Below are 19989 nucleotides of genomic sequence, written 5' to 3'. Positions count from 1 at the left end.
GGACCACTCCTCCCACAACGCGTGCTCACAGGCGAATGACGCAACCGGCAGGCGTGAAAAAACTCACGCATGCGCACGAAGGTTCAAGCTTGGCTGATGCAATCACACGATTCAAATCCATATAGTTTTTGCAAAAAATAAAAAGGTCCGATACTTTTCTAACAGACCTCGTAGCTTATATAGGGCCCAATATCATATCAATATTTCACTGACATATTACGATTTCTGAAATGCCATATTTACAGAGGAGGGAGACATCACAAAGCAGCAGGTATATTCAATGGATATTAAAGGACATGTCTTACATTTTTTAACATCCCAGTTAGTAAGACAACATAAAAGTACAACCCCAATTCCAATGAAGTTGGGATGTTGTGTAAAATGTAAATAAAAACTGAATACAATGATTTGCAAACCTCTTCAACCTATATTCAATTCAGTTGAATACACCACAAAGATATTTAATGTTCAAACTGAAAAACTTTTTGTGCAAATATTTGATCATTTTGAAATGGATTCCTGCAACACGTTTCAAAAAAGCTGGGACAGTGGTATGTTTACCACTGTGTTACATCACCTTTCCTTCTAACAACGCTCAATAAGCGTCTGGGAACTGAGGACACTAATTGTTGAAGCTTTGTAGGTGGAATTCTTTCCCATTCTTGCTTGATGTACGACTTCAGTTGTTCAACAGTCTGGGGTCTCCATTGTCGTATTTTGCGCTTCATAATGCGCCACACATTTTCAATGGGCGACAGGTCTGGACTGCAGGCAGGCCAGTCTAGTACCTGCACTCTTTTACTACGAAGCCACACTGTTGTAACACGTGCAGAATGTGCTTGACATTGTCTTGCTAAAATAAGCAGGGACGTCCCTGAAAAAGATGTTGCTTGGATGGCAGCATGTGTTGCTCCAAAACCTGGATGTACCTTTCAGCATTGATGGTGCCATCACAGATGTGTAAGTTGTCCATGCCATAGGCACTAACACACCCCCATACCATCACAGATGCTGGCCTTTGAACTTTGCGCTGGTAACATCTGGATGATCTTTTTCCTCTTTTGTCTGGAGGACATGACGTCCATGATTTCCAAAAACAATTTCAAATGAGGACTCATCAAACCACAGCACACTTTTCCACTTTGTGTCTGTCCATTTCAAATGAGCTCGGGCCCAGAGAAGGTGGCAGCGTTTCTGTATTTTGTTGATGTATGGCTTTCGCTTTGCATGGTAGAGTTTTAACTTGTAGATGTAGCGACAAACTGCGTTAACTGACAATGGTTTTCTGAAGTGTTCCTGACTCCACGTGGTAAGATCCTTTACACAATGATGTTGGTTTTTAATGCAGTGCTGCCTGAGGGATCGAAGGTCACGGGCATTCAATGTTGGTTTTTGGCCTTGCGGCTTATGGGTAGAAAGTTCTCCAGATTCTCTGAATCTTATGATTATGGACTGTAGATGATGGAATCCCTAAATTCCTTGCAATTGAATGTTTTTTCATGCAGTTGTTCACAAAGTGGTGATCCTTGCCCCATCTTTGCTTTTGAACAGCTGAGCCTTTTGAGGATACTCCTTTTATACCCAATGATGACACGCACCTGCTTCCAAACAGGTGTTCTTTGAGCATTCATCAACGTTCCCAGTCTTTTCTTGCCAGTCCCAACATTTTTGAAATGTGTTGCAAGCATCCATTTCAAAATGAGCAAATATTTGCACAAAACAAAGTTTATCAGTTTGAACATTAAATACAAATATCTTGTCTTTGTGGTGTATTCAATTGAATATAGGTTGAACAGGATTTGCACATCATTGTATTCTGCTTTTATTTACATTTTACACAACGTCCCAACTTCATTGCAAATGGGGTTGTATTCATGTTTGTAAGTGTCCCCGCACACGTGCTAATAATTAGTGATCTCTGATGTATTTTATTCCTCTCACTCTGAGCGTTAGGAGGTGCATTTCCGGAAAACATTTCACTCTGCAATTCTCTGCATTTTTCAGTGTGTGACGTCCTTATTAGCAAAACAGAAACATCCCAATGACTGACAGACAGAGGGAAAAGAACCTGCTCTATCCAAAATCAAAGCTTCTGAGCTGTTGTTCAAACATGATGGCTCGGATTTACTGAGAGGAGACGATCCGCTTCACCCTGAAACTCTTAACTTTTTCAGAGTGTCGGATTTTGGAGCCTAAAGTGATGTGCTGTTTGTGTGGATGCTGGTTTACTGAAGCTGATGTGGACGCTGGACATCAGACAGTTTTCAACACAGAGATGGATTTGTTACACTGGAAAAAGTCAGAATACATTATTTCCAGAATTTCATTGACGTTATTGTACGTGCCACGATCGAGCGAGGCAGAGCTGCAGCCATGGCTATCTCACGCACGTGCTTCTTTGATCGCGTGAAGTTTACATTTGGAAATTAATTCATAACATGATGGTGAATCTGGCATGTTCAGGATTTTTGTCTTTTGTGGCTAGATTTCTGTTTTTTTCCTTTGAGAGAATGTAAATTTGGAGCTGGCATGTGCTGCGAAGCTCGCTGTGTGTGTGTGTTTGTGTGTGTGTGTGTGTGTGTGTGTGTGTGTGTGTGTGTGTGTGTGTGTGTGTGTGTGTGTGTGTGTGTGTGTGTGTGTGTGTGATTGTCTGCGCGCACGCTCTGCAGGTAACAAGACACTTGTTCTCCTCCGGCAGCAGATGTATTTTTTTTTTTTTAGATTTTATTGATAACAACACTCATAATTAATCGTGCACAAAACTGATCCTGGAGCAGAGATGGTTATTGACAGGCTTCATTTATGACTGCAGGTGCACATCAACCTTCTTGGAGTTGCAGCTTTTACAGTGACTACATCAATTATCATCAATTATCACTTAAAAACAAGTCATCATAATATGACATCACACTTATGTCAATTTTTGAATTAATCTGTGCCTCCGTTATCAGCTACATTTCATTGAAGCGCACGCTGGGACGCTTCTAGCAGTGACATCAATTGTCGGAAACACCCGAGTATTCACGAGTACTTTGTTTTTGGATGTCTCTGAAACTGTTTGTTGCGAATGCCGTATACTTTGAAACCGGTCACAGAAGTGCACAAAGTAATCCCAGTGGATCATCGGAAGATCACTAACAGCTTAAATCTAAATTGTTATGATTTTGATGCGACATGTCCTTTAAGAGGATATTCAAAGGTATTGTTATTTCTTTAGTCTTCCAGGGCAGCCAAATACAAACCTTTTTCCACACTTTATTCAGGCGGTTGTTGCCCGCGATTGTCTTGCAGAAATGATAAAGAGAAAACATTTTAATTTCACAGTACTGAACTTGAAGAAAGGTATAACAGAAAAAATGGGGAATTTTTGTGTATATAAGTACTCTGGTTATAGTATGTATGATGGGTGATTGAGAGATTTTGAGCCTATCCCAGAAAATGTTGGGCGTGGTTCTCCATCTTTTGCATTCTGATAAATCAATATTTCTCAGCACTGCACCCAGTAAGTCAAAAGTTCACACATTCTCAAGAAATATTCTCATAATATAAAACATGAAAAGTCATTTTCTGGGTCAGGCTCTAAACTTCCCAATTACCCCTTATATATCACCCTAGAAAGTACTCACCCTGGTGGAATTTTTATGACATCATATTACAATTTTTTAAAAATTGAGGCTTCTTTAGTCAATCATTAAAAAAAAAAAAAAAAAACTGTGCTCTTAATGTGAAAGCAAATATCAACAACATGATTTAAATTAAAATATAAAATTCAGCATAATGATTGCATAAATATTCAAAAATCTTTAATAAAGTGCAACTAAATCATCAGTTTTACAGCCATCTGGCTTTAAAAGTCACATAATTAGTGAAATGCAGATCTGCTTTAATTAGTTCAGGGATACCAATAGATTGCTGTTGAAATACACCTGTGTCTGGATGGTCCTACAACCAGAAGACACAAGAACACGTGAGACAATGCAGGTAAAAGATGACTGAAATGCACTGAGAATGTGCATTCAGTCCAAATTATTAGGTGCTATTTTAGATTCTTGTCCAAAGTTTGATGGACATGTGAAGAAGCTGTGCAAAACTGTCAAAACTAATTTAAAGTGCTTTCGCTTGATAGACAATACATACACCTCTTAAGGCGGCACAACAGTTCATGCATACTATGATATTCTCCCACTTATTGTACTGTATAACCGTTTGGGGCCAGACTAAACACACAATACTTACACCCATGGGGTAATTATAGAAATATAGAAAGAGACCTTGAAAGTAATGGTTAAGAAACCTGTAAGATGGCACCACTGTTTAATTATAAAGAAATAAAACGTAAGAAAAATTAAATTTTGACAGTTTGGTGGACTTCTCATTTTTACCCGAGGCCATCAAAACATCAAATCATCCATCGGGTATTGCAAAGGCTTTCTGTCAATCTGTCTGTCTGCCCGTCCGTCTGTCTGTCTTAGCTCAGCATATGCCCAGTTCTATTACTGCCAGGGTCTTCAAATTCACATGAAGCATTCTTGGGACACAGACCTTGGACAAGTTCAAAGATGGAAAACCTTGACCTATTTTAAGAGGTCAAAAGATCACATTCTGAGTCCTATTTTTATACTATGAATCATCATGCAAATCCACTTTTTTCAGGGGGTTGATGGTCAATCAGAGTAGAGAGGCACCATGACATCACTGGCTGGTCTGTCTGGCCGCTAATCCAACATGGCGAAATCCGCTCTGAAACCGCTGTGTTTCTGTGTAAATATAACATGTTTCTAATATATTATGTAAAAGCTAGCGAGACATAAGCACTTCTAAAACTGAAAAAAAAAATGTTTCAGTAACCTGATAACACCTCTGGAGTGATTTACAAGACATCTCATGGATGTACAGCGGGCATGTTCATCACACTTGGTCAAAGGTAACTTCCAATCTTTTCAAAAGCCCTCCTGCAGATGCCATTAAAAGGTATATGGTCATACGACCGAGGGTATTTTAGCATTCTGTTCTATTTAAAACTTATTTTCATGTGTGTGAAGAACCCTGACCCAGAAATACTCTGTTGGCTGATAAACAAACCAGTGAAATAACAATGAGGGCTGCAACAATAACTGTAGAACAGCCAAACACAGAACAACATTTGGACAGTCATTTTTCTTAGTAATAGGTACTAAACTGTGGAATACATTACCACCTGAAATCAAAACATCGACAGAGCTCAAGGTTTTTAAAACACGAGCAAAACAATAGCTGAAATGGAAACAAATCTGTAAACATTGACTTTTAAACATTGTATTGTGCTATTTTATCTTCCTTTCCTTATCTGTTTTGTTATTGCATTGGCCTTAATATGTTTTATATTCTTTTCTGTTTTAACTTAGCGCTTAATCTTTTTTTTTAAATAATAAAAGCCTAACTAGGGACACGGGTTGTAAATCCAACCAATGGATCCAATCTCATGGATTGTAGTGATTCAGCAGCACGAAATATACATTAATCTATTGGTTCGTCATATTGTCACGAAAAGTGACATGGTCATGGCAGCACGAATTCATCTGCACATAATTAAAAGTGCAGTGGGGGGGTCGTCGGGGGTGGTTATGGTTACGGTTAGGGGAAGGAGGAGGGTTAGGTTATGGTTAAGGTTAGGGTTGGGGGTAGGAGTAGGGTTAGTCATAGTGAGTTAAAAAAAATGAAGATTTGAATAATTTCATCACAGGAGAATGAAAAAAAATGTGAGACTGGGCTGTGCAAATCAGCTGTGGCTAGAAGCCTGCATGGATGAGACATCTGTTTTTATGTTTCATAAGAAATCATGTTTAATTTATTTGTCCCTGTTCAATAAAGGAAAGAAGAAGAAAAATGAAGCCTAAACACCAATAAGTTACCTTGTAACCTTGTTTCAGGTGTTTATTAGATCATATTTTGTGGGGCTGAGTGGTGGTTCTCATAATAGTTTTCCGTTGTAGTGGGCATTAAAATGCTGACCATTTTATTTCCTCATAACGTCATGAAGCTATTGCTACCTGCTAAAATTGCTAATGTCATTAGCATAACAATTACATCACATGATAATAAAATACCAGCACACATGTCTTAGATTATTTGTTCAGAGAATTAACCACCATATTATTACAGATATTTGTAATAAAAGATACAAGTTTGGAGTGTTTTTTTTTTTTATAGTGAATTTATGCTATAAGGAAGGTAGCTTTTTTTTTGCAAAGAAGGCATCTCTCCTTTTAAAAGCAGTCATCACATGTCATAAATCAGGGTCTTACTGCTAATGTGACAGAAGAATGCATTCTTAGCTTTGTCCTAAAAATAATTCAATTCAATTCAATTTGGTTTATTTTATTTGTATAGCGCCAAATCACAAGAAAGCCACCCCAAGGTGCTTCACATGAGTACAGGCTCGGACTGATAATCTGTGATTTTGGGCATTTGCCCGGTGGGCCGCTGCACGTTTAGACGTGCGTGGGCTGGCCCTCCCATATTTATAGAGATTATGGAAATATACAGTGTTCTCGAACAGCGCGCTGCTGTCAACACGAGGAAAGTCCATGATCGGTGAAGCTACAGCATTTAATCGGCACAGCTGCAGAGCCACTTCCTGAATTTGTGTCAAAATAAAAGTTCTGTAGTGTTTCATACACGGCACAGTCTTATTCTAGGTTTCAGGTTTATATATATATATATATATATATATATATATATATATATATATATATATATATATATATATATATATATATATATATATATATATATATATATAGTCATTTAAACTTGTAATTTTGTCAAAATATGTAATTGCCTTTAATGTTATCAGGATGCCCCCTCGTGGCACCGGGAACGCGTTTTGTACTATGATCAAGGTGAAATGACAGTGAAAGTGTGTGTTTAGGTGTGTGTTCATGGTGTTTAGGTGTTTGTTCATTCGGGGTTCGGTATGGACGGGTGGGTGTGCGTGTTTGGGGGTGGATTCGTCGGGCCAATAGTGGGCTGGTCCAGAGGAAAAATGCCTGGGCCAAAATCTGTTCCCAGTCCGACCCTGCATGAGTATGGTCTAATATTACCAACCCACCTCTGAGCAAAGTAAACACAGGTGACAGTTGTAAGCACAAACTCCCTCTGGCATTTTTGAGCAAGAAACCTCAAACAAACCAGAAAATAAATGCTCCATAAACAGTTCTGTAAAAAAATCTTGGGTACCCTGAGGTAAATTTTATATTTGATTCTTAAAAAAAAAAAAAAAAAAAGAAGCTAAAATGCCCTTGGCTGTATGAGCATTGTGTTCTTATTAATTTGCAGTTGTTTAATTAATTAATAAGATCCCATTGTCCTACGTACAATTTGTACATGTTCAATAAAGCCCCTCTATCAATCAGTCAATCAAAAACAATATTTACGTTTTAAGACTCGAAGTTGTGCAAATCAAGGAATATTTGTAGATCACCCACTGTGCATTTGCAATATTAATGAGACAAATTTTACTCCATAGAAAGTTAGGTTTGAGTTAGCATGCACACTACCGTCTGCAAAATATCTTGTAAATGACTCCGGAGGTGTTATCAGGTTACAAAAACAGCATTTTCAGTTTTAGAAGGGTTTATTTCTTGCTGGCTTTTATATACTATATGAGAAACATATATACACTCAACAAACATATAAACGCAACACTTTTGGTTTTGCTCCCATTTTGTATGAGATGAACTCAAAGATCTAAAACTTTTTCCACATACACAATATCACCATTTCCCTCAAATATTGTTCACAAACCAATCGAAATCTGTGATAGTTAGCACTTCTCCTTTGCTGAGATAATCCATCCCACCTCACAGGTGTGCCATACCAAGATGCTGATTAGACACCATGATTAGTGCACAGGTGTGCCTTAGACTGCCCACAATAAAAGGCCACTCTGAAAGGTGCAATTTTATCACACAGCACAATGCCACAGATGTCGCAAGATTTGAGGGAGCGTGCAATTGGCATGCTGACAGCAGGAATGTCAACCAGAGCTGTTGCTCGTGTATTGAATGTTCATTTCTCTACCATAAGCCATCTCCAAAGGCGTTTCAGAGAATTTGGCAGTACATCCAACCAGCCTCACAACCGCAGACCACATGTAACCACACCAGCCCAGGACCTCCACATCCAGCATGTTCACCTCCAAGATCGTCTGAGACCAGCCACTCGGGCAGCTGCTGGAACAATCGGTTTGCATAACCAAAGAATTTCTGCACAAACTGTCAGAAACCGTCTCAGGGAAGCTCATCTGCATGCTCGTCGTCCTCATCTGGGTCTCGACCTGACTCCAGTTCATCATCGTAACCAACTTGAGTGGGCAAATGCTCACATTCGCTGGCGTTTGGCACGTTGGAGAGGTGTTCTCTTCACGGATGATGCGAAGGAGATGTGTTGCACTGCATGAGGCAAATGGTGGTCACACCAGATACTGACTGGTATCCTCCCCAGTAAAACAAAACTGCACCTTTCAGAGTGGCCTTTTATTGTGGGCAGTCTAAGGCACACCTGTGCACTAATCATGGTGTCTAATCAGCATCTTGATATGGCACACCTGTGAGGTGGGATGGATTATCACAGCAAAGGAGAAGTGCTCACTATCACAGATTTCGACTGGTTTGTGAACAATATTTGAGGGAAATGGTGATATTGTGTATGTGGAAAAAGTTTTAGATCTTTGAGTTCATCTCATACAAAATGGGAGCAAAACCAAAAGTGTTGCGTTTATATTTTTGTTGAGTATATGAGCACACAAAACAAAACAATTTTTGAGAGACCAGACACTGACATCACGATGCAGCTTTTACTCTGATTGGCTGTCACGCCCGCCACTCAAAAACAAAATTGAACAGATTGAAACAGAATGTGACTTTTTAACCTCTTAAAATACTTTTTAAAATAGGTCAAGGTTAGCCACCTTTGAGTTTGTCCAAGGTCTGTGTCCCAAGAATATTCCTTGTGAATTCGAAGACCCTGGCGGTAATAGAACTGGACTTATGCTGAACACAGACAGACAGATGGACGCAAAGCTTTTGCAATACTTGATGGCCATATTTGATGGCCTCAGGTAATAAAAGTAATACAGAATTCTTTATACAATTCAGAGAAATTGTGCTAGGAAGAAAAATACACACACAAAAATGATTGCAAAAATACACAAACGTTTTTCTTTTTAAACAACAAAATTATTCATCCCCTGACTTTGGAAAGTCAGGGGATGAATACTGAAGATGTGAAGAGCTTGTCGAAGTATCATTCACACCATCATTTAAAAATGTTAACGATGTCTGACCCATTTTTAATTTGATCTGATGGCATAAATCTAAAATATGTACTTATTTGACAAGGTATGAAAAGGTTGTGTCTCTGTGTGCTGTGTTTTTTGTGCCTGATAAGTATTTTTCAGTGACTTACTGTATATATAGCTTTACAGAGGGGTCAGAAAAAATAGTTCATTTTAACATACACTTTTCCATTTTAAGGTGTGGAGAATCGTGCGCCCTAACACAGTGTATGAGGGTCATATAGTTCACCTTCTCCAAGCCATCCTCCTTTAGGCTGATGACATCTAAATCAAATTCTTTCCGCAGTCCATCTGTCTTGTTTATAATTATTTGTCCCGTCAGGCCATTCCATTCTGCCTGTGGTGAAGAGAGGGCAGAAAAACAAATCAGTGAATCCCTCAGGTTTTTAATCTCTACATACAAAAATGCAACAGCAAGCAGAAGACTTGAAAAACAAAATGAAAATAATGTTTAAAAATAAATAATTAATGAGTACTCATTAAGCCCAGAACACTGAAAAAGCCTAAATACATATTAATAGCTGTTTCTGCACTGGCTGAATCCTCAAAGAAAATGCCACTTTTGGGGGGGTTGTGGAGTAGGCAGTGCAGCGGACTGATGTAAGTGGACGAGGCAGGCATGGCACAGCCGGTGGGCAGCAGAGCTCTGAGATATTTGAATACACTTGGTAATGAATTGAGCTCTGCTGAATAAAGGCTTAAATCTCTATGACCAGCAGTTTAGAGGAATGAGCTGCATCTCAATTTGATGCTGACAGTAAGATGCTGAGCAGCTGGAATCTTTATCAATGAATCAATGCACCAGCCATAACCCAGCCCACATTCAGCAGACTACTGTTCATGAGGTTTCATTTTTCAGTAGCGATGTTTGAGCCCCATTTAGCATAGCCTCATATATATCAAACTCAATGTGTAGAGATGGAAATACCTTCCACAGATACAAAAACAGACCGGCCAGTGGAGGTCTCCTATAAGACTAAATTTACATTAATATATGGAGGAAGTGAATATATTACAATATAATAGAATCAAATGACACAGCCGCTCAAAATCTTAAACCTAAAAGTAACTCCTAAACTGAATCAACACTTCTGACAGTGTCAACAATAACTACAAGTTACGAGGTGAATAAACTTTGTAATTACTATATAACTTGTGGGATGGATGGGAATTCAGAGTTGAATATATATAAATAGGTTTTATGGCGTTACAGAAAACTGTCGGCCCAGTCACTGACTGACTTCATTAATCATTTGGTAATTCAATTCACTTTCAATTTATTTTATTTGTATAGCACCAAATTACAACAAAGCTGACTCAAAGCGCTTCACACGAATAAGGCCTAACCTGAGCAAGCGCACAGGCAACAGTGGCGGCAACAGTGGTAAGTGATAATGAGGAAGAAAACTCAAGCAGACCACACCCAGAGGGGTGACCCACTGCTTAGGCCATTCTAACAGCTACAAGGTTTTAACAGATTGTACAAGAATTTCTTTACAAACAGAAGAAACAGAAGAGCAACAAAAACAGAGTCCTTCATTGAAAGTAAAGTAGGGTCCATCTTGGGTCTCTAATACATAGTCCAGCATGCCCAGCACCAGTTCACTGCAAGGTATGACCTCCGGTCAGTGGTGCAACAGGCGTGGCATCCCGAGGTCAGTCCAGCACCCTGGGGTGCAGGACCAGAATCCATCATTGGTGTTGTCAGTGCCTCAGACAGAGAGAGAAAAAAGCAGTCGGCCGGAAATAACTGCACCTGAGGCATTAATTCACCAGCAGTAAATCAACAGGGAAGCAAAGAGGTTACTAAGGTGGTCACTGACAGCTAGCTCCAATTCGGGAAGGTGATGAATGGAAAATGGCCTGAGTATTTAGCAATTCCCTCTGGGCTCACTAACGCCCCCGTCGTGCTTCAAGGGCTAGTTAATGATGTTTTGAGGGAAACTGCCGCTCCCCCTGCTGCAGGGCTGCTGCTCGCTCCAAAAACTCTGTCATAATTGTGAAATAAAGGACAAAACGGACATAAGTCCTGCTCACAGGCTGGCTACCAGAGACAGGACATGTTCACATCCAACTCAGTCAAACTCCAGACATCTCGACGTCACTACATATTCAGTCTCTGACTGGTCATTGCGGCGCGACAAGACGAAAAAGTTCAGATTTTTCAACTTGGGGAGGAGGGCAACGCGACGTGACACGACGTAATATCGCGCCACAAACGCGCCAGTCACTCAAAATCGCTTTACTCGCATCACTTCATTTGCGTCCATTGCGTTGTGCTGCGCGGCATGGCGCCAAAACGTGTCCTTCAATAGGGATTGCATAGCAACCTGTCACTGCTGTCGCTCACGTCGTGCCCGGTGTGAACGCGGCATAATGAGTGTGAGGAAGTGTTTCAGGAGCTAAAGAAGCAATTTACATCTGCCCCTGTGCTTCTCCTCCTTGACCCAGGTCGGCAGTTTGTGGTGGGGCGATTCTTTCTCAAGTCAGTACTTCTAATAATAAGATACATCCCTGTGCTTTTTTCTCGAGAAAGTTATCCCCAGCTGAGCGTAACTACAACATATGTGAACGCGAACTGTTGGCTGTCAAAGTGGCCTTGGAGGAACACCATCACTGGGTGGAAGGGGCACAGCTTCCTTTTCTCATTTGAACTAACAATAAAAATCTATATGTGCACGGCTAAGAGATTAAATGCCAGGCACGCTCACTGGCCAATCTTCTTTAGTCAATTCAACTTCCACGCTTTACTACCAACTGGGCTTCAAGAACAGAAAGACGGACTCTTTGTCACGTCAGTTTGAACCCGAGAACTATTGCACAAAGAGTCAAACTGTCCTGCCCTCAGCATGCTTTGTTTCATCCCTTACTTGGGGCATAGAGATCAACGCGGCCTCTGATAATGGACCCGTGCCTCCAGATTGTCCGGCTAAGTTGCTTTTTGTTCCCGGGCTCCTTAGGGGCGAGGTCATTTGCTGTGCACCTGATAGCCAGTTTGTCTGCCACCCAGGCATCAAAAAGACTAAATGGATAGCTCTTCAGTGATTTTGGTGGCCATGCATGGACCACGACATAATGGAATATGTGCCAAGTATGCACAACACAAAAGACTTCAAACCAAACACCAGCAGAAAAATTTCTGCCCCTGTCAATTCCTAAACAGTTGTGGTCACATATTACCATTGACTTTATCACTGGCCTTCAGGCATCGCAGGGACTCATGGTAATCCTCTCGGTGGTAAACGGGTTTTCTAAAATGAGCCATTTCATTCCACTCCCTAAACTCCCCACAGCAAAAGAAACTGCTGCGGTTATTCTACAGAATGTGATTAAAGTGCACCGATTTACACAGGATATAGTCTCTGATCGGGGAGTTTTTCCGATTGTTGGGAGCCACTGCTAGCTTTACATCCAGGTATCATCCTCAAGAGAATGGACAAGTTGAACGAGCCAATCAAGAGTTAGAAAAAGGACTTCGCATCCTGGCGTCCCGTAATCCGGCCACTTGAGGTGTGCAACTTCATTGGGTTGAAGTAGCTCATAATCTGCTCCCCTCCTCAGCTGCTGGTTATTCCCCATTTCATGTGGTGCATGGTTATCAACCCCATTTGTGTCCACCCACAGACTTGACCTCTACTGTTGCATCTGCCTTAGCATTGATCCAACGCAGCAAAAGGATCTTGGTTTGGGCCCGGCGGGATCTATAAAAGACCTTCTCCTCCTACAAGATGGCAGCGGATCACCGCCGTGCTCCTGCCCCTTCCTATGCACTGGGTCAAAGGCTATGGCTGTCATCCCAACTTTTTTGAAATGTGTTGCAGGCATCCATTTCAAAATGAGCAAATGTTTGCACAAAAACAATAAAGTTTATCAGTTTGAACATTAAATATCTTGTCTTTGTGGTGTATTCAATTGAATATAGGTTGAAGAGGATTTGCAGATCATTATATTCTGTTTTTATTTACATTTTACACAACATCCCAACTTCATTGGAATTGGGGTTGTAAAGCCTTGCTGTCTGCAAAACTGCACAGCCACCTGTTCAAAGACATCAGCCTGCTAAACAATTCATCATTTCCCCAAGAGGGAAGGGGACCAGAAACTATTACTCAATGCCGACACATCTTTCTGATGAGGTCACAAGTCCTTTCTATGTCCATTTTTGTGACCTCTGTCTGTTGCATCCAGTTGACATGAATAACCATGTGGGTATAACTAGTGTCATGTTCCTTCGTCTGTCTATCCTTAGGCAACATCAGCACCCTAAAGGCACCTTGAGACCTGCATGAATTTGATCCCCGCACTGGCCTGCAATCTTGTACGCAATCTTGCGTGCCAGTGAGTAAACTTGTCGTGAACTGTGTGCAGCTGCATACCAGTGCACAAAGAAAATTTTGAAATTACCCAAATTTCTGGCACACATTAATTTTGTGCCACTTGTGTGATCTAATCATGAACATAGCACAGGCTATTTAAAAATGCTGTGTGTCATTGCGTGTCATTGTGCGCAGGGCCTCTGAACCTGAAATTAGATTATGATGAGATGTACATCTGTAATAAATATAACAGTACATTATTGAACTCATAAGGAGGAATGAAAATGTAACTATTTAATCAATCCATTACAATATATATTATAAATAATTACCTTTGAGACAAGATACCAAATGTATTCTCCACCACACGACGAACAAGAGACAACATCATTTCTCTGTGATTCTGGGAATGATGAGAGAATGGTTTCATCAGCTAAGTTCTGAGCGCAAATGTGTCATCAGCTATGAAATGATATGGCACAGGCATTATTTTATATAGCTTGGTGTCAAGCGGGACAAAGAATGGCTTTAAGCAGGACAAAGCAGGACGCATTGGCACGCATTGGCATGCACAGCAGTGCAGGGATAAAATTCGTGCAAATGTCATGGTGGCTTAAGTTGAGAGGCAATGTTGGGTGGTCTGGCCCCAGGAATACATTTAACATTGGCTGGCGTCAGTAATCTGACTTTGCGGGTAATAGAGTCCCCTATCACTAACGCACAACATTCTGGCCTGGAGCTAGGGGTAGAATTTACCCGTGGACTTGGCGGGCTCTCAATAGGTGTATGTAAGACTGAAAAATGGTTCATAATCGGCAGCAGCGACTGTGACCCTGGTACAACAACCGGACACCAAGCCTTATCGGATTTCTTCCACCTAACAACAATCCAACAGCCCTTGCCTTCGGCCGGCAGATTAAACTAATGCTACCTGTGCACTAGCCGACCCGACACTACGCTCATCTGGAGTGCCTATGATACTGTATCTAACGCAAATGAACTACAAAAGTTTGGGCACCCCTGATAATTTTCATGATTTTCCTTTATAAATCATTGTTGTCTGGATCAGAAATTTCAGTTAAATATATCATATAGCAGACAAACACACTGATATTTGAGAAGTGAAATGAAGTTTCTAGTATTTGTATGTGTGTGTATGTGTGTGTGACTGGGGTATAAGCAATGGCACAATGTCGTTGCACCACCATGCAGATTGTCAAATTTAGTGTATCCCTTTCTGTTTTCCTGGGTAATTATTTTTTAGGGGAGGTGATGGTCTAGTGGCTGAGCTTGAGACCAGAGGATTCTTGGATCAAATCCCAGCCTGACCAGAAAATCACTAAGGGCCCTTGGGCAAGGTCCTGAGTCCCGTAGTTGCACCCGGTGTGTACTGGGCTGTCTATTTAGAATGCTGAAACAATAACACGAGCAGGACCAGAGAGCAGACTTTAGTCTGCAGTGAAACCCCCCCAACGTTTAGCATATGACTAACCTCCTCCCTTTATTATATAAATGAGCTGAGACCCTGTGTGCTTTGTATAGCCTCCATATGTAACAACATATGCAGGCTGACACAGGTTTCAGCAGAGAAAAGCAGCCTATTGTTTCTTTGGAATGTGCCAATTAACACTTGAGAAGGCAAAAGATGGCACTCTGTGGTTCCACTGCAATGTTGGAGACTATTCTGCTCATGAAACTCCACAGACAGCATTCAGTGGATCTAGAGGGCCAACAGAGTTTGCGAAATCACGACTCGCCTTCAAAGCGTCCTGTGTTTGGTGTAACCCCAGCTGTCAGTTGAGCGTCTATGAGTGGATGGCATTCCTTGCAATCCTTTTTTTCCGAAGGGCTGCCAAGGGCTACGTTGGTGCCATGCCACTCATGCGGGCCAACAGATTCGGCAACCCAGATATCAAAGCCATAATGCCCCGTAACCGGTTTCTTGAAATAAAGTGGTGCCTTCGGTTCGACAACAAGGACACCCACAAGGAACGCTTACAAACGGACAAATGTGCAGCAATTTCTGACATCTGGCAGAGGTTTGTTCAGAAGTGTGTGTCATCCTACACTCCAGGGCAGCATATTACCATGGATGAGCAGTTATTTCCATCAAAGGTTCGTTGTCCCTTTCTGCAGTACACTGCATCCAAGCCTAACAAGTTTGGAATCAAGTTTTGGACTGCAACAGATCTGGACATCTGGAAATACATGTGTAATGCCATTCCTTCCTTGAGAAAAGATCCCACTCGTTCCGGCAGGAGACAGGCTGTCAGAGAATGTTGTTTTGAGGTTGATGGAACCATTTATGGACCAGGAAAGGATTGTAACTATGGACAATTTCTTCATCTCTCTGTCTTTGGCAAACAGGCTTCTTCAACGAAAAACAACTCTGCTTGCCACATCAATAAAAATCATTGAGAGCTACCAGCAACTGTCAAGGAAACTTCAGGTCACCAGTTGTACTCAACACAGGTATACAACAACAACAAAAAAAAAGAAATCTGTCTGTCTTCTGAGCACCATGCATCACAAAGTGTAAATTGTGAACACCTGAAAACAAAAACCGAACACTGTTGTTGATTACAACTATTTCAAATGCAGTGTTGATGTCATAGCCCAGAAATTACGCAACTACTCCGTGCATGCAGGAACACGGAGATGGCCCATGGCTGTTTTACAACCTGTTGGACATGGCTGCCACAAATGCACATTTTATATACAGCATGTACAGGATCAAAAGAAAATCGGCAATTATTCATGCTGGAGCTCACCGAGGAACAAAACAGACATTTGCAGGAAACGGCACTAGGGGAAGAGCGCAAACAGCAGCAATAATAACAGAAGTACTGAATGTTGTGTACACTGCCGAAAATACACCTGTGGCAAATAGAAGAAAGACGCACTTTGGGAATGTGGAAACTGCTAGTTATGACAACTTTATGCTACATTTGTGTGATTTGTATAGCCTCTATATGTAACAAGCCTTTTCTTGGGGAGAAATAAAATTTTGTTTTCTTCCTGAAGTTACATCTTCTGTTTGTTGTTATTCCAAGATGAAATGTTTTTGTGTTGGGGGGGGGGGGGGGTTGCTAATCCCAGTTCTATGACATTGTGAGCTTAGTACAGTAAATTATCATTGTAAATGGTGTTTAGCCTACAACCAAATTACCATTCACGAAGGATTTTCTTCAGAAATACTTCTGCCCTTCTTAAAATGACAATTATTAAAATAAGTGTTTTTTTTTAATGACAAATAGAAAAAGTATCTCGGATCAAATGATAAAAATGAAAAATGGTTACTCTTAGTACATGAAATAAGATATGACCTCAGTGAAATTGACTGAAAAATGAATAATGTTGCAGGAGCAGTGGAAACTAATGGTGGCAGACAAACTGAGATGTGAACTCCAGCACTCAGGCTCAATCAGACATGACAGAGGAATGTGGCCTGGACACAGGTTTCAGCAGAGAAAAGCAGCCTATTGTTTCTTTGGAATGTGCCATTTCACACTTGAAGGCTCAGACAGTTTCACTTCAGCTGCATGTTAATTCCTCTCCAAATGTTAGTATATGGAGAGGAATTAACATGTTTTGCAAAGAGGACAGGGCAGGCAGCAGAAACAAAAATCTCTGGGCCTACAGATGATAAACAAGGGATGTTTAAGTATGTTTGTGAGTACTGGCAAATTTTTTTTTTTGGGGGGGGGGGGGGGGGGGGGGGGGGGGCACATACAACGGAGTCCAGACTTTAAGATCTGATGTTACAAGCCCTGACAAGGCAGCAGTGCATTCCACTGTACGTCTGCAGAGGTGAGTGCCCTTTGCTTTACATATACCTTTTTGAGAACGGAGTGCATTTCCAAAAATAAAGTACTTCATTTAGTCATATTTGGAGTCAGTTTCGCTTTAAATGCGCAGTAAGTCTATTTCAGATAATAAGCGTGGATCTGCTTTCTCTTAAAAGGTTTTATTTTACTCTTTTGTGTCGTGTTGGAAAGCAATAGCTTTTGGTGCTACAGGTTAGCTCTTACACGACTTGTATGCATGCTCCAATCTTCTTTTTTCTGGGTACGTTGCAGCACCACACACAGGCCTGGCATATGTACTACAATGTCAAACGGAGCTTTGAGGCACAGAATTTGAACTTTTTGTAATCAAATTATTTGAGTTACTCGACTAATCGTTTCAGCCCTAATAGTTCATAAATAATGTTTAAAAGGATAAAAATATACTAATATTGGATAGACTTATCTTTTGCTGTCCAAAACCTACACGCAGTAGCTTTAATCTATGAGCAGCAGAGAGCTGCATCAGAAACTTTAGCAATTTGAGACAAAGTAAATGTAAACTTTCTTTTTCATTAAATAGTTTTTAATTGCACTGCAGCTCTTGTTGTTAGCGTTGGAAGAATTTATTGTGCAGCATGTTGTTTTTTTTGTTTATTTGTTTTTATGTCGCACGACATGTCGAGCCAGACTGCCTTCAAATTGTTGGCCATTTTAAGTTTGATTTTTGCACAAATGACATCTCATAAAACCTCACTCTGTACAGTCAGTGGCCATCTCATTTGTACAAATTTACACTAATTCATATGAAACAACTTTTGTCATAAATTGGTGACTTGCAGCAGACTAATCTCATGAGGTGATCCAACACAAATGCGGATCAGTACGTATTCACTTTTAGATCCATATTTCAGGATTAAAAAGGTAAATTAACCAATTCCATTTATTCTTCCAAAGTTTCTGGGTGGAATAATGCAGTCACTTGCTTCAAATGGATGGCTGGCTGTTTCTTCGGCTCGCCTCACACACAGAGAGCAGGCTGACCCCACCTCCTGCACAGAGCAGAAGACTAGAGGCATGCAGTTTATGGACATGAGCTGTGCAGCTTGCTAAAATGTTGGTGACTTATGGAAACAAATACCCATGAGTGTATACTTGTACTGTGCAGAGTTGTACCATGTATTCTGCCTATAGTTCTGTGCATTGAACTGTTGTGCTTGTATCATACTGTTCAGTACAAATTGTATTGTGACACCCCTATCACCTGTGGTCATAAACTTTGGGTAATGACTGAAAGAATAAAGTCAGAGATACAATCAGTGGAAATGAGATTCCTCCTTTGGATATCTGGCCTTACACTCCGGGACAGGGTCAGAAGTTCGACTATCTGGGAGGGACTTGGAGCGGTGAGGACGCCCCCGGTCATCCCTAGGGAGGTCTTCCAGGCACATCCAACTGAGAGGAAGCCTTGGGGAAGACCCAGGACACGCTGTAAGTATTATATTTTACAGCTGGCTTGGGAACGCCCCGGGATCCCCCAGGAAGTGTTAGAGAACTTGACCGATGATAGGGAAGTGTAGAATGAGTTGCTTAGTCTCTTGCCATTGCAACCCAGACCTGGATAAGCGGCAGAAAATGGAATGAACAAATGAATCTTTGGGTAGTTTGTAGACATGCTGAAACATGGAAAATTGCAATATACACACTAAAACACATATACATTGATGTAAAAATCATGAAATTTGCTCCATATTATCAAAATTAATGACATTTCAAACCAGAAGCTGCAGCCATGTTGGAAAATGGCTGCCATCTTGGATGTTTGCCTAGTAATTTATTTAATGTTTCAAGAACAAGCTCCCCATGTTGGATGTGCTTGGAGGACAATATGAACAATCCTGATATTTGCAGTTATCTGTCTCACAAACCAGGAAACTGTAATCAGGATAAAAACAAAATCTACGCTACCCACATAAACATCTCTCAGCCAACAGTTGGTATATCCTCCTGACTACCTTCCTAGTAGTCAGGAGGCTATACCTGGTAGTTAGGAGGACATCAAATGAATCCACAGTAAATGTCATATATGTCTACTATTACTTTATAAAACAGAATACACCAGTGGGAAAAATATATTGTACACCTCAATTTGTTTTGATCATGTCTGATTACAAAAAAAATAGTTCCTGTATGCTCATAGTAGAGAAGCTTGAATCTTCGACTGGACTGGGTTGCTTGACGTGAGGACGTTTCGCTTCAAATCACAGAAGCTTCCTCAGCTAAAATTCTTGCTCTGGTAGTCTGACTTCTGTCTTGACTCTTGTCAAGTCAGACTACCAGAGCAAGAATTTTAGCTGAGGAAGCTTCTGTGATTTGAAGCGAAACGTCCTCACGTCAAGCAACCTAGTCCAGTCGAAGATTCAAGCTTCTCTACTATGGAAACCACCTGGACAACTGACAGCCTACACAGAAACATTCCTGTATGCTCATTCTACTCTGTGGGCTCTTTAGTGCCACCTGTACACCACAATACTCTGTCTTTCCATGCAAC

The 19989-nt window shown here is 40.8% G+C and overlaps 1 protein-coding gene across 3 annotated transcripts in view; it reads right to left on the bottom strand.

The window, feature by feature from the left end:
* The window catches only part of LOC117508628 (glutamate receptor ionotropic, kainate 1-like), a 185555-nt gene that overhangs the window by 36394 nt on the left and 129172 nt on the right, over positions 1-19989 (bottom strand). For 2 of the 3 annotated variants that reach the window (XR_004560149.1, XM_034168426.1), the window contains exons 8-9: positions 9567-9674; positions 3243-3284 (exon numbers count right to left, since the gene is read on the bottom strand). Coding sequence is in view for 2 of the 3 variants with exons in the window: in XM_034168426.1 (XP_034024317.1) it covers positions 3243-3284; positions 9567-9674 (150 nt within the window). In the remaining variant the exon portion in view is untranslated. The remainder of the gene's footprint in view (positions 1-3242; positions 3285-9566; positions 9675-19989) is intronic. The other variant, XM_034168427.1, reaches the window with a different exon arrangement.

This window comes from Thalassophryne amazonica, chromosome 4 (assembly GCF_902500255.1).
Source record: "Thalassophryne amazonica chromosome 4, fThaAma1.1, whole genome shotgun sequence".
Classification (NCBI taxonomy): domain Eukaryota; kingdom Metazoa; phylum Chordata; class Actinopteri; order Batrachoidiformes; family Batrachoididae; genus Thalassophryne; species Thalassophryne amazonica.
The sequence above is the reverse complement of the archived record's forward strand: the minus strand, read 5'-3'. Positions and strand labels throughout refer to the sequence as shown.